At 35.1% G+C, this 15522-nt stretch overlaps 1 protein-coding gene and 1 long non-coding RNA gene across 5 annotated transcripts in view; one reads left to right on the top strand and one right to left on the bottom strand.

The window, feature by feature from the left end:
- The window catches only part of LOC111923013 (uncharacterized), a 30346-nt gene extending 26959 nt beyond the window's left edge, over positions 1–3387 (top strand). For all 3 annotated transcript variants that reach the window (XR_015286140.1, XR_015286139.1, XR_015286142.1), the window contains one exon: positions 157–3387. This is a non-coding gene — a long non-coding RNA (uncharacterized LOC111923013). The remainder of the gene's footprint in view (positions 1–156) is intronic.
- Positions 1–15522, bottom strand: part of LRRK2 (leucine rich repeat kinase 2) — a 64041-nt gene that overhangs the window by 23229 nt on the left and 25290 nt on the right. For both annotated transcript variants that reach the window (XM_086886801.1, XM_023918623.2), the window contains 15 exons: positions 15351–15490; positions 13864–13992; positions 13602–13772; positions 12103–12358; positions 11688–11876; positions 10131–10252; positions 9287–9356; positions 8616–8836; positions 7838–8088; positions 6560–6708; positions 4682–4775; positions 3462–3648; positions 2897–3078; positions 2149–2378; positions 1019–1146 (listed from right to left, as the gene is read on the bottom strand). In XM_086886801.1, coding sequence (XP_086742927.1) covers positions 1019–1146; positions 2149–2378; positions 2897–3078; positions 3462–3648; positions 4682–4775; positions 6560–6708; positions 7838–8088; positions 8616–8836; positions 9287–9356; positions 10131–10252; positions 11688–11876; positions 12103–12358; positions 13602–13772; positions 13864–13992; positions 15351–15490 — 2519 coding nt within the window. The remainder of the gene's footprint in view (positions 1–1018; positions 1147–2148; positions 2379–2896; positions 3079–3461; positions 3649–4681; positions 4776–6559; positions 6709–7837; positions 8089–8615; positions 8837–9286; positions 9357–10130; positions 10253–11687; positions 11877–12102; positions 12359–13601; positions 13773–13863; positions 13993–15350; positions 15491–15522) is intronic.

The raw sequence follows: 15522 nt of genomic DNA on the forward strand, positions 1-15522 counted from the left end.
ACGCAATAGTTATGTTGATTTTATTGTTTTATATTCATATAAAATGTGATCAGTTTAGTGAAGCATTCAGAGAGCTGTCTATTTCAAAACAGAAATATTAAAAAATCAGCTTTTTCTAAATGGAAGGAGTGTACATCTGTATTTCATTCTTTGCAGATTAACACTATTGGCAGTAAAACAGAGGGACATTATTTACTAAGACCATCCAAAAAAATGGAAAAGCCAAAAGAAATGGTACTTTGCTAGCTGTCATTGGAACAAGGCAGTAGTGAAACATCAGCAAGTACTGCATAGCAAAGAACGCATCAGAAGTGATTTTCATCAACATTATTCTGACTGTAATGCTGTGTCTGTATCACTGCCCATGGTGAAAAGAGTGAAAAAGACAAGTTCATCAACAGGATCAGTAAACAAACTCTTTATGTGAGTGTATTGCCCAGTCATGGCTAAGCATCCCAGACAAAGAAAAGACAAGTAATGCTCACTCAACATGGAATGGCTCTACAAATGGAAATAAACACTAGAAAAATTGAAAAATATACAGGCAGATTCTCAGTTCAATTCCCTACCATAGTTCTGGAATAATTCCTATTAATAATATGATACTAAGCATACACTTAATAGCATGATTTCAAACCTCTATCTAGACAGTTTTAAATTAGTCTAATTCTGACTTCCCCAACATTTTTACTGGTGTAAAAGAAAAATGCAAGTTTAACTCATTTTTTTTTAATACAATTCCATTCTTATTTTTATCAGTAAATTCAAAATATTGGCAGAATATACAAACTATTCTTTTGCACATCACTTTCTATAATTTTAAATCCAAAACTGTGCTGATCATGTCTTTTTATGTCTAAAACTACTTTCATATCCAATACATGATGTATTTCAGCTCTTGTTTAATATTACTATTCTTACTTTCTGAATTTTTTTTTTCCCTTCTTCCCCTATATAAATATTTATGGCTAATTTGCTGTTCACCTACAGCTTCCTGGAAAGGGAAATTCTGTCTTACCTTGATGTTAAAAAGCCATGGCTTCATAGCATCCACCTCTGCTTGTCCTTTGCTGAGATCATAAACAGCAAGATATAAAGCCCTCTGGGTCATGAAATGAGGATGGGTACTGTAGAACTCTTCTTGTCCTAATGATCAAAAATTTCCATTGTTTTGTACTTCCTTGACTGAACATCTTCAGATCACAAAAAAGCAGAGGAACACGTCCCCAGACCACAAGTTCACAAATGAAATCAATGTTTGCAGAAATGTATATAAATTGACAGGAAGCCATAATAACTATGAATTTTAGGAAGGCACTCTGTGATTGACTGAAGTGTAATGTTAAGAAACATATGCTGGTTTTATATCAAGTGTAATATTTAACTGGATAAACATGGTTTCTGCATAGACAACTTAAAAGATTGTGATTCTTTTAAAACTCCAGTACTGAATTTCTCCCTCATTCTTTCCTTTTCTTCTACCTTCTTCCTTTCCTTTCTCCTATACTTGCAGCAACTTCAAAATAAATTCACATAATTAAGCACTTAAAAATACAACTAAAGCTGGACATTCAGCTTGAATGGCACTGGTCTGTGCTTATGCATTGTGATAGACTGTATGTAGATGATGATAGACCTCTGTTTAAAAATAACTTTTCTACGGCCTTAAATAGCCCTGGATTTTAGAAGTGCTTTTATAGTCCCCCAAACTCAGAAAGTTTTCCAGAAACACAACGTTCAAAGACCCATCCTAAATGCTGTGTTGTCTGTGACCTTACAAACCTGTGATACTGCAGAGCCTAGAGAGACCTGGACTACAAAAGGGAGAAACAGAGTTGAATGAAAGTTTCTTCTGGTGATTACAAGCAATTTCTTACTATTCTGAAAGATTATTCTGAAGTATTATAGTTGAAATGAGTGGTCAAACCTCATTTGGTGATAAAAAATTCCTGAGGCTTTATATTAAATTTGAGGGATTAGTTGCTAATTTACAGAATTTGCTAGTTTATAAGTGGTTGTTGGACTTTTGGTGTACGTTTGTGATTCTAGTGTTCCCAGTTTAAATTATCACAGGCTGACTCTAAGAATAAATAATGCATTAAAAAGCTAGAAAAGACAAGAGCAAAGGAAAATAAACTCAGGAAATACCTCCAAAGTCCCACACATTTAATATAAGCTCCTTCTTCATTTTGCCTTTCCCTTGAATGATCCAGTCTTTTACATCAATGCCTACTGTCGCTTTTGGAGAGCCCAATTCTGTTCGTTTGCTTTTCATTAGTTGTTGGAGCAGGGTAGTTTTCCCACTGCCAGTGTTTCCAACAATCATGAGCTTCATTCTGTTATAAGGCACAGCCTTCTTCAGTCGTTGTTGAAGAAATCTGGTAGAAAAAAAATTGCAAAACTCACAGAAGTGTGTAACAGAAAAAGACTAACAGAACACAAGAACAAAGAAAAATCTAGAACTATACAATTTTATTCAAATTTTCAGTATCTTTTTGATATTACTGTTCTTTTAACTGTCTACTCTAATTTCTGATTAGAAAGCTGAGGTTTAATTCAGAATATGTCTTTTTTGTTGTTGTTGTTTTGCAATTACCCCAAAACAGTGCTCTGTGCAGTGCGCTGCGGAACACAATAAACATATTACAAATTATTGGTAAGCACCATTTATTGCACAGCTTACAGAAGCATCAAATTCAAGAGGTAATACTAGTATGGTCTAAATCACTCTAATCTATTTTATCTCTGTGTGTTCGTATCATAACCTTCCACAGAGCAGCATACTGGATTTCATATGACAAACCAGCATGTCTTTCCAAAACAGCTTGTTACCTTCTCAATGCTTACTGCAAAAGAAAGCAAACCAGAAATATTCAAGAACAATAGGGCAACAAACCTGATAATGTCTCTGGCTTTGCATCCCACATGCTTGAAGTCTAAATTAAGATGGAGTCCTTCCAAAGGAAGATCCCAGACTTTGGACAGTCTTCCCATTTCATCAGGAAAGAATCTCAGATCAGGATTATGACTTACATCCAGAGAAGTCAAATTCTCTAGGAAGCCAATCTGAGGAGGAATCTAAATAAAAGAACATTTAATGGGCAATTAAATGTTTAAAAAAATGAGGAACATAAATACATTAATTATTTAACAGAACTAGGTATTATTTTTACTGCTGTCGTTATTTTTTTTAATAAACAGGCCTAATATCCCACAGTAGGAGAGAAAAGACTTTATAAGTAATTCAGTATACAAGCTGTTTATATGATACATTCCAGTCAGAAAAGCTGAATAGAATATAGCGATTTCCTTCACAGAGAGTACTATTTGCACTTACATACCATTTCACTAATACAAGGTACAATGGTATGAGAGGTGGCACAAAAATCAAATGAATATTTTAAAATTGCATTCAACTGAAAAGCAATTACATTTTCTTTAGGCAGAATCTTACACTTTACCTCCTTTAACTTGTTGTGGGAGAGGTGTAGCTTTTCTAGCCTAGACCATGCACATGCCTTTTCACTCAAGTCCAAGACATCTATTTGATTATGATTAAATAACAGCTCCCTTAAATTTAGTGATTTCCAGTGCATTGGTCCTGGCAGGCTTACGATCTTGTTTTGGCTTAAATCCACTGACCGCAAACTAAAAGCATGAAAATAAAAAAGAGAGAAGTTAGCAAATGAAAAAATAAAACCCAGCTTAGCTGGAACCAAAGCTGTATTAATTTTTAATAAACAAGCAGATTAGCTATCAGAAGAGATGGTTTTCAGAATTTGGATTTGGATTCTGAAATCCAATTGCAAATACATGTATGAGCAGAAATTACACAGTTCACCTATATCTATTGGACAAATATGCTGTTTACATTACCATGAAACATGAACCACACAAAAGTGCATGCAACAACACCTTAATTTGTCTGAGCTGGGAGATGCAGAACCTGAAAACTGGATTTTTTTTTTTAATATATCCATTAAATCTGCTGTGAATGTTAGCATGCTGTAATTGTGCAATATCATGTTAATTTCATTAATATAAATTCCCAGATCTGTGGATCTGCTCTCTCTATGGTGCCCTCAGCACTCACATTTCCCCACACCTACTGGATCATCCCTTCCAAGCACTCCCCCCACAGTCTAATTCTAGTGATCTGTTAAGGTCAGCAATTTTTCTATAAAAAAAGAAGTCAAATTTTCACATAAGTAATGCTTTGAAGGTATAGCAAAATAAATATCACATGCATCTTTATCACAACTCCTAGAGGAAGTGGTTTTCTTTGAGAGTAAGTATCCCATGTTATTTGGGAAAGTGAAAAACTAATCTCAGTAGTCTTGAGCAAAAGTCTGCAGAACTCAAAAAGGAAAAATTACTAGTATCTTTTTATTGTTGGTTCCAAGGAAATATTAGATTAATTCTAGTGTTCTCAGCAAGAATTGTCAGCTTCAGCTGTCTAGGACTATTTTCAACAATAGCGATTTGAATCTGAGGAACAGAATTTTTCAGAATAATGAAGAAAATGTGACTAATTTGTCTTCAGTTTAAAAGCTACAAAGTTCTCATTCAACCAGTGAGGATTCCCTAAAAAATCAGTAAAACATGTTAACAACAATTTTGTCATCAGATTTCTTTTATCAAGAACTTGACATTAACATCAATGAATAAAAGAGTAACTTACTGTGGTAGAAGAAGAATTGCTTCTGGAACATTATTAAAACAATTCTGGGATAATTTTAAGCTTGTTATGCTGGATGACAAGTCAGGTATTTTTTCTAGAGCAGAAAAAGAGGTTAATTCTATGATTTTTAAAAATGGTTTAAATAATTTTTAAGACTGGAGTTTAGACAGACTAAAAGGTCAGTCTATTATTTTCATAAAAATGTTTCACCTACAAAAGGCAGAGTTTAAACCCTTTTTTTAAAGCTTATTAAAAACTAAACTGCCAAAAGTAATGTATTGGCTTTTAACAAATTATACATTTTTATCCTTCGTCACCAAATGGCATTAAACACCAAAATAATCTTAATTACACTTTACTGTACTGCAAGTATACAAAAAGATTCCCATGTGACCTAGGATTTATTTGCTCTTATTTATCCATTCAGTCTCATTCATTCTTATAATAATGAGTCTAGTGGTTCAGCTGTGTTTAATGCAATTCTAAGAGTTATTTTCTGAAATAATGCGACAATAATTTCTAAATGGAAGATTTTATGTCTTGAAGAAAGAATAAATTCTAACAGTAACTTATGAACTCTCACAGTATCATTGAAAATCTAATTTGTATAATTTTTAATTTGCATAAATAAAGTGATTTTGACACCTTTGCAAAAAATATGCTAAGCCACTGAAACACACTCTAGATGGACTCAATTCAGCTCCTTAACACTGGGTTCTAGTGTAGGGGATTTGCTCTGTGCTACCTAGCTGTCTGCACAAGGTTTAAAGATAAAACACAGGAGCTGTGGAAGACCTGCTTTTTCTGGATCAGACGCCGTAAGCCCAGGGGGATGATTCAGGGCATCTCAAATGACACCTGCATGTAGGCAACTGAATCAAACATTCACTCTTGTTCTGAAGATAATGCTGGATATAGTGTAGTAAGTATTTAATTACAGCATCATTTAGGTTGGAAAAGACCTCTAAGACCATTGTGCCCAGCCATTAACCCTGCACTGCCAACTCCACCACTAAAAGCTTAAAGTTTTTTAAATATCACGTTTTTTTAAATATCTTCAGAGATGGTGACTCAACCACTTCTTTGTGTAGCCTGTTCCAGTGCTTCCTTCAGTGAGGAAATTTTCCCTAAAACCCAATCTAACCCCCCAGGCACAACTTGAGGCCATTTTCTCTTGTTCTACTGCCTGTTCCTTGGGAGAAGAGACTGACCCCCACCTGGCTGCAGCCTCCTTTCAGGCAGCAGCAGGGAGTGCTACAGTTCCCCCTGATGCTCCTCATCACACTTGTGCTCTAGACCCTGCACCAGCTCCTCTGCCCTTCTTTGGATTTGCTCCAGCACCTCAAGGTCTTGCTTGAAATGAGGGGCCCAAAACTGAACACAGGATTTGAGTTGTGGCCTCACCAGTGCTGAGTAGAGGGGGACAATCACTGCCCTGGTCCTGCTGGACACACTATTGCTGGTACAAGCCAGCATGCATCTATGTATTACAGTACAAATTAAAACGAAATTAAAACCTGTATATATACAAAATTAAATCTGTATTAGTACTAGATTTGCAAGCTAAATGTGAATGATTTTCTATTCTTTGAAACTTCCTCAACAGTGTGTACAATCTCAAGTACACTCAATCATTTTTACAGCATCCATTGCAAATGTAGGAACATGATGAGTTAGGTGAGTCAGATCAAATGACTGGAAGCATACTCCTCTGCTTCAGTGATCAAAAGCTAATGCTCAGGACACCATATAAACAAGGACAAGTGCATGTGGCATTACTCTTTTCTGTTCTCCCAAGACTCCTAATGTTGGTGGCAGAGGAATTTTGTGACTTGGAATAGTTTCCAGAAGGTGAATCCTGTTTTCACAGATACTTACCAAGAACATTCATCCTGGCATTGAGCTGCTCCAGTTTTGTACAGCCCATGAAAACATTCTCAGCAAGGGATGAAATACTGTTCTTGCTAATGTTTAAAATCTTCAGGTCTTTCAAGCATAGAGGTGAACATAAGCATGAAATTTTGTTTCTATGATAACAAGAAAAAAGACAATCCATTTTTTATTTAGAAGCTATTAAGTAAAAGGTTAAAGTAGTGTTGATCTGACAAAGTCATCCTCACACCAGTAAAACAAAAAGAAAAATCTACATAAAGACTGACCAGTCAGCAAAAAAAAATTAGTACAAGTGGCAACATGGAACAACATGACTGATACTAAGATCAGTTTAATTAATTTGGAGACCAAGTGTCAAAATGTATTGTAAGGTTTAATTTTTCTGATTAAATAATAAATAATGGAGTTCAATCCCACACAAAGAGGACTGTTGCATTTCTGAAAGATCCTATGTACTAAAAATGTGTTTGCAATATCATAATTATAGAATAACTAACTACCTAAAAAAATTTTTAAAAAAGGATTCCTATATGGAATGCAATTCAGGACGAGTATATAATTTTATACAATGTATTCTGGGGAGAAGAACACTAGAAAGAGGAAGCAGAAGATCCCAAAAATACAGAGATAAAAGATCCAACCACTGTTATGCCAGGGTAGTATTACTAACAAAGTTCACCCTCTTATTTAGCATGAACTATAGGAAATGAATGAGACGGTCTCTGCAGTTTGCAGAGCTATCACCAATTGCATTCTTAAGAATTCAACATAGGTATGAATTTCCTCACTAAGAAATATGATAATAAGTGCTGGCAAACAAAAAGCTACATGTTTTATGTGATTCTGTAATTTAAAATATATCCATACCAATACCTAAAATTACATTACTATCACTTCCAAAAAAGCTTTAAAGCATATGAAATACAGTGGAAACTGTACTGTGTACACAGAAAACCTAGCTGAATATGTCAGACTACACAGCCCTGTGGAGTAGTAGTACAGTAGCAGAAAGAAATTGAACTACAACATATTTAGTATGTCAATGGAACAGCAATGCTATTGGATTCTATCAAGGTCCAAAGACATTACTTTGCAATCAAACTATGAAAATTGTAGCAATTTATACATTTGGAAGACAATGACAGTGTTTCACTAGTGACTAAACAATCATTTCCATGCTATAAGAGTCATCATTATGCATGACAAATCTTTTATTTCCTATTATGTTTGTTGTGCTACAGTCCATTTACTCATGCTACTCACCCTTCCAGCAAGAGCTGTTCCAGATTCTCAGCAACACTTGTAAGAAATTCAGGAGTGCACACCAGCTGATTGTATGAAAGATTAAGTTGCTTTAGAGTTGGACATCTGAGGCAAGGATCCAAAGCAAAGGAAGGTCCAATGTCATTTCGCGAGATATCGAGATTTGCAATACAATTCATTTTCAGTAAGTAACTTGGGAAAGAACTAAATCGGTTACTGTGCAAATCCAAGTAAGTCAAGCATTTCAAGTTCTGAAAGAAAAGGATAGTAAAAATCCTTTGTAAAAAGTTAAAAAAATATGAATTTATATGTTGTTGAGTTATATTTTTATAGAAATTATTAATTTATTTATATTTCTCACATGCAAAAGTAGCAAAAAATAGCAAACACACCAATGTGACCTATAATTTTTCTATGAAAAAATAAAGTATAGGGCATTATTCAAAAACAAGGAGCTCAATTTCATAAAATTTAAGATATTAATTGCCTGCAGTTCTCTGTTCCACTGTCATTATTGTGCTACTTAATATCACACATCTTAAAGCGGCTCTCTGCAGTAAATGACTTAAAACAATCCCATGAAAATACTTTTACTTCTAATGAACATGAATCCACTGAATGAAAGTTGAGTAAATGTATGAGGCATGCCAAAATATACACCCATATTCTCGAATAATATTGCTGTGGATACATTATTACATATGGATTACATTATTAGCGATCAACACTTTATTTTAACTAATTTCAACTTGTGTTACATAAAAATATGCAGAATTACTTCACACAGTTGTTCTGGAATGTTTGTAAGAGCATTTTGGTGGAGCTCCAGTTTCTCAAGGTGTTCCAGATGACTAGTTAAGCAGCTATTCTGGCTGATGGCATCAATGTTCTCCAGCTCATTTGATGAAAGATCTAGTGATTTAATATATTCTTTCTCTGAGATCAATGAAGAAAGACTGTCTGATGGTCTTATATGTGATGACAATTTCAAGACGCCTTCTATTAAAACAAAAATGTGAAAATACCGTGATTTCATTTATTGCTTAGGTCAAATTATGATCATTTAGCTTGGAATCAAAAAATGCAGAAGACAGTGAATGTTTGGATATTGGTTAAGATACAAATCCATGAAGAAATCTATTAAGACTCAAATTTTTAAGACAGTAGGGAAAGGGAAGAGATGAATGGTTATGCACTGCACAACAAAAAGAGCTTTTGAAAGCCTATAAGGGCACTCATGAAATTCCAGTGCCTACATAAATGATTTGTGCAGATCAAGAAATAAAAACTCCTATATATGCATTATATGTACTTCATTGTAGTACTTCTAAAGTGTATACTCCTCTTAAAAAACATATATAATCTGTCTCAAATTGTTGCATGCTATGCTTGTGAAAGCATTAAGGATGCAAAATGTGTTGTATACTTTAAATTGTATGGTTTACTTACTGGGGGATTCATCTGAGAGCAAGAATTTTCGTCTTTGTTTCATTAATGGTTCATAATCTGAGCCAGGTCCCTGCAAAATCCAAGAGAAAAACCATTTAGGAACATATGAATGTTCTGAAATCATCCAAATTCAGTAAAATTCTTTTTATTGTGATTTCTTTTTATCAGAGCTTTTAGGGAGAACACAAAAAAACTATACACTTGAACTCAAAATAACCATTTCATCTATATGAAATACATTGAACCGTGCAATATGAAAGAATGGTAGATTTAGAAATAGTGCATTTCTGGCAACCCAGAATGACTTTCACTAGGGTGCAGTAATAGGATGGAGCAGAGTCTTAAACAATGTAACTTTCTCAAGGAAAGCCAGTCTCTCCAGTTTCCCTTACATTCAATGGAAAGAGACAAGCTTTTCCAAAGGAACCTGACTTTGACTCCACCAATTTGTCCTCTTTTGTCTTCTTAGGGAATCACCCTCTCTCCATTGATCATTACTGAAGATCAGCTTCACTAAGGGGAAGTTAAGTCTTTGTGAATGGGCCCATGATCCCTGTATTTCCATTTGAGCACCAGACTGGAAATTTGAACACTTCAAATGAGTGTTTGATACTAAAAGATACTTTTTAGTGATCATAAATTTTTGCTAAACTCATCCATTATTTATTCTTTTTTGATAAACTCATCCATACAGCGCACCACAATACAAGGAAACACTGCATGGCAACAGTGAGACAAAGCCCATATGGTTACATGACCTTTCCTAAAACCTGATTATTAAAAATTTTGGAGTAGGCTATGTAGATGGACTTAAAAGCCTGGAATGAGCATGGATCTGACTTACCACAGAGTAGGAATGTCGCAGCAAAGTAGGAGAACCTCTCTGACATGCCATTTCTCTACAGTATAAATCGGCAACTGCAATGGAATTGGACTTCTTTTTTGTGAAAAGGGAACCTTCACTTCCTTGAACACAGGAACAGAAATAGGTAAGAAAATGTATTCAAAGATGAGACTCAGAATTCAACTTTAATACAGATGCTGACATACAAATAAGAGATGCATTTCAAAAGCATCAATACTGGCAGGATCTCACAGGTCAATTCTGTGTGCAATAGGCCAAGAATGTTGTCAGTGTGTTTTAGAGCAGAGGGGCCATACTCACCTGACAATCTTCAAGTAGGACCTGCAGCTGATAGCAGGACTTGCACTGATGATTTATGATACAAAATTCCCATTGGTTTGGGATTATTATGTATGTTTCATAACACATTTTTCTGCTACTTCAGTGTAAGTAACTTTTTAAAATAGAAAAGAGTTGTATTTCAATAGATAAATTTGCAGTCCCACATTTATTGAGAATGAAACATCAAATGCCACTCTAGATTTGGTGATTCAGGAGGCATTTGGTGTTGTCTGAAGACATTTGATGTTCCTCTTCTCAAAGCTACCTTTAACTTCTAACTTTTAACTTTAAACTTTTAACTTTTTTTACTTCACTCCTGCATTTTTTCATAATAACGACTTTTCTACATGGGGCAACAAATAGACATAAAGAAATTAAAAGTGGTGCTGAATGATGTAAGGAAAAGAACAAAGTAGAATCAAAAAGTTCCTTAGGATTCTCTGATTCAAAAATTCAAATTCTTCATCTGTGATGATTTTAAGTAACCAGCTGTTCTAAAACAAAAGCAAAATTTGAACAAAAAAGATATGCTAAAAATTAAGGCTACTTTCTGTATTAAGTGGCAGGTATTATAGACAGAAATGCTGTCTTTCTAGAAGTTAAAAGCATTCAAATGACCTGGTTACAAAGAATGGTGTTGGGCTGAACATAAACCTGTCATTTACACCTTCTGATCAATTAGTTATCTTTGGGATAGGGCTTGTTTCAACTACTTTATTTGTTAATAACGTAGTCTTCTATACCGGATCTGGTTGTATGAACTTTATTTACAGACTACCCAGGGAACAGAGGGGTTTCTAGATTGCAATATACCTGACTTCATGATGAGACAAACTGGGCTCCTGAAGCTCCTGCTTTTTGTCATAGACTAAAAAGGCATCTCAGAAACAGACAGAAAAAGTCAAAATCTAAATTCAGCTGCAAGAATCTCTCTCCTCTTTCTCTCTACAAAAACTGAACGCATGACAAACTAATTCTAAATGTATGACTAAATGAAATTCTTCAAGGTCTTCAAGGTCTTCTTCAAGGTTCATAGATGAAGCATATACTCCCCACAAATTATTTTCCAATATTAGCCCAAACAAAATTTTAGATAGCAGCTTTTTTCTTCATGGGAAGTGTTAAATCTCAAACACAAACAACTGATTCATGGCTATAGTCTAGCCCTAGCACATTAAACTGGGATTATAAAAAGAAAGAAAAGAAAAAAATTACCTTCACTATCAATGTCATCAGTCAAAGGAAAAATACTGTCCACTAATGGGTCAGGTATGAAATTCCAATCGTAATTTCTATCCACTCCATCTTCAGACAAATTTGGATCAGAGGAGGCTCTTGATCTATCCTCTGAAATGTTTTTCATCTGGAATTTGAGCACCATCCTTGCCAGTGCAGAACCTGCACCTGTATGTACAAGAAACAGAAAAGATAAAATAATCTTCAAGAAATCTAAGCAGCTTAAAAAAAATAACAGAAATAATTTGATTTATTTTAAAGTTTTGCCAAACTTTCTATAGCAAGCTGAATGCTATGAAGAAATTCTCAACTGAAAGTCTTCACCAAAAACACATTCATAGTGTCATCAAAAGATACTGACACATTTCGTACAGCAATTTCTATATATACTCACTCTGTTTTCTTGTTTGAGTAAGTTTATCTGGAAACAAAGGAATGAGCCAGGAAGGCTCTAATCTGCCAAAACCAAATCCTCCAAGACATATACTGCTGTTGGTGACATCAAGGCTAAGCTTCTTTAAGAGCAAGCTGATTATTTGGCTATCTCCTCTCTTTATACTGATGGTCAAAGCACTCCGAACATCCTGTTCTCGAGCACCATTGGCTAATAACAATTCCACCAGTTTAGGATTATTTCCTTTCTCACAAACCTGAAACAAGAAAACAATTAAAACAAACCAAGAATATGAAGCATTCAAGTAACAGCTCAGACTGCTGTCTCAGAGTGACTTTATCATAAGGATTGTGTCTCTTTCTCAATTATTTGTCATTCCTTGGAGCATATGTTTGCCTAAGGCATCTGAGTACCAATTGCCACTTTCATGAAGGATTTGCCCAAATGTATCAAATGCTTTAGATCTGCAACTGTAATTTTTGTCATGAGTGCACACAATTTTCAGGCAGAAATGAATGGTAATTTATCTAGTTTGGTTATTGCATGTGGTCTATTGCAACTCCATTTATTTATTTGTTTAGTGGAAAACAGACACTTAGGGGTTATCATCTGGATATTTAAAGAACAGGCAGCAACAATCAATTTCATCAAGCCTTGCCTAATGATAGTGAGCTCAGCTCTACTGCCTTTAACTACCTAAAAGGAGAGTGTAGACAGGTAGAGATCAGCCACTTCTCCCAGGTAACCAGTGACAGGACAAGAGGCCTCAAGCTGCTCAAGGATAGGTTCAGGTGGACATCAGGAAGCATTTCTTCACATTTCTTCACAGGGTGGTTAAGCATTGAAACACTAAGTGGTGGAGTCCCCATCCCTGGAATTGTCTAAGAAACACCTGGATGTGGCACTTAGTGCACTGGCTTAGCTGGCAACATGGTGTTCAGCCAAAATTTGGACTTCACTACCATGGAGGTCTTTTCCAACCTTTAAGTTTCTATGGTTCAGTCAGCTCCTCCCAATCTCCAAGCCTGCATTGCTACATAGATTAGTGATGATTGTGAATATTAAAAAAACTTTCTAGAAATACTTTCCCTGACTTCCATGTATATGTCCACTGTGGTTTGCTATCACTGATTTGCCTCACACTCTATGAATGGATGGTCAGCTCCAAACCCAGCTATGCTTCATCACTCAGACAGTTCTACCAGCAGAACTGAACACTTCCTAATTCCTTTCAGGCAGTATTGGTGGGGTTCTCTCAGACTATTTAAAACTTTCACACTGAACCAAAATGAAGAAGTGCTTATGCACATCACTTAAAAAAAAAAAAAAAAAGTGAAATTTAAACGTGGTCACAGTTAGCAAGACGCACTTGTAGGTATGTGGCAGCAGCCTCTCTCTTTTCTGTGTTCTGCCAAATAAATATTTACATTACAACAGAAAGGAACCCAAAAGCACAAAATTTTAAGCAATAAAATTGTATATACATTTCAATGTATTACCTGATAGATCAAAGAGTTTGTCTTTGTCTTCCTATTAATATCAGCTCCCAGTAGAAGTAAACATTCAGCCATAATACTGTTATACTCCATACATGCTTTTTCCAGCATCATATTTTTTAAATCATCATTTTCAGCTATTTTAGCAAAACATTTACAACACAGGCTTTGGAACTGAATGAGAATACAAACAATAAAAGTTAGGACAAAAAAGCACCAACATCCAACATTTTTCAGCTGTGGAACCATCAGAGAAAGAAGATACCTGTTGATCTCGCTGGTCAGTGAAACACATAGACATCTGGTAAAAAATGATTGTATCAAATGATTCATTTACCAGCAGCTTTGCAAAACAAGGTGACAAACCAAGAATCGCCAAGATTGCATGAAAACCCTAAGAACACAATGAGAACATTGAAAGAAGTACAGTTTTAAAAAGTGTCACTTTAAAACAGGTCATGCAACAAAATCGAATTTCAACCAAAAGATTAGTGCTTTAATTTTTTTGTCTTACTTTAAAACATGCAATAGTTAACAAACAGGAGAAGACTGGGAGAGAAGGCAGAAATAGCAGGTGTCTCTGTTTATATAATTGCAGTTTCATGCTTGTTTAGCTGACCCACTTAAACAGATACTAACTGACACTTTGAAAAGTCAAATATGTGCCACAACATCTGACAATGTCCTGCCTGGCAGTGACAAATGTACTTGTGATTTCCTGAAAATGTAAAGAGGAAACAATCTCTTTGTAAGGCTATAGAATGAAGATACATCCCCTGTTCCAATGTGTTCTGTAAGCAACACACTGAATTACTCTGAAATTGAAAAGAACTACTAGGCTAAATGAAAAGATTAACAGGTGTATCTAAAAACTAAGAAGAAATAGAAAATTATCTCATGATTCTGCTAGTAAAGTTCACCTAGAAGGGTGAAGTGGGTAAATGATAGGCTCTTTGTCCAAAGCCAACTGAAACTAAATCACTTAAAGTAACTTCCTTATTTCAGCTATTGTTTTTATTTCTCTCTACATTGGTCGCTAAGCTAAATGTGGAAAGACTGGGGGGAAAAAGAGCAGCAGAGAAAGGAGGCTGGACTTGTGATATTTCCATATTCATCTGAAAGAGAAATATAAAAACTCTCACAGAAAGCTGATGTCACATGCAAACTCTATCCCACTACAAACATGAAACTAGTAACAAACAGGGAAAACTTCTGAAGCAGAGGAAACAGAACTTTACACAAGGATTAAATGTGTGTTTGCAGACAAAGAACTCTCCTTCCATATACAGACGTGGGTCCAAAGTCTGATAGTATTCTAGTAATATCTTCTCTTAAATACAGCATTCCTACACTAAGTTTATTCCTGGTGACAAGGCTTGGAACTAAGCCATTTTCTGTGACTTCTCAAAGAAGGGCAATCAGTACTCTAATGATAGTTACTTCATGAAATGGTTACAGATTGACAGAACGATGGATCATGACTAAGAAATTTGTTCTAGTTTGCAGATCTTAGAAGTTTTAGATAAACACTTCATGCTGCTGCATTCTGGATTGAATATATGCCTCTAAGGAAACCATCTCTACCACAAAAGTCTGCTTAATTAACAAAGGTTTATACTAATCTAATAGTTTTAATAAAATCAAAGTCAAGTGAGTAAAATACAGAATTTCACTTCAAATGTAACTATATTAAAATAATTTTCTATGGTTTTGAGTTTTGTTTTCATCTTCAAAGACAGAATTGACACATACATGCATCTGGATTTCAGTGACTTCTTTAAATCGTCGCAGAGTAGAAACCAGAACTGCTGACAGGACATGCATAGTTGCAATACACAAACTCTTCCTTGTAATCAAAGAGCGCAGAAGACTCAAACCCAAACACTGTATATCTAGGAGAAAAATAAATATTATTCAGACACTG

This window comes from Cyanistes caeruleus, chromosome 4, assembly GCF_971803275.1.
Source record: "Cyanistes caeruleus chromosome 4, bCyaCae1.hap1.1, whole genome shotgun sequence".
In the NCBI taxonomy this organism is placed as follows: domain Eukaryota; kingdom Metazoa; phylum Chordata; class Aves; order Passeriformes; family Paridae; genus Cyanistes; species Cyanistes caeruleus.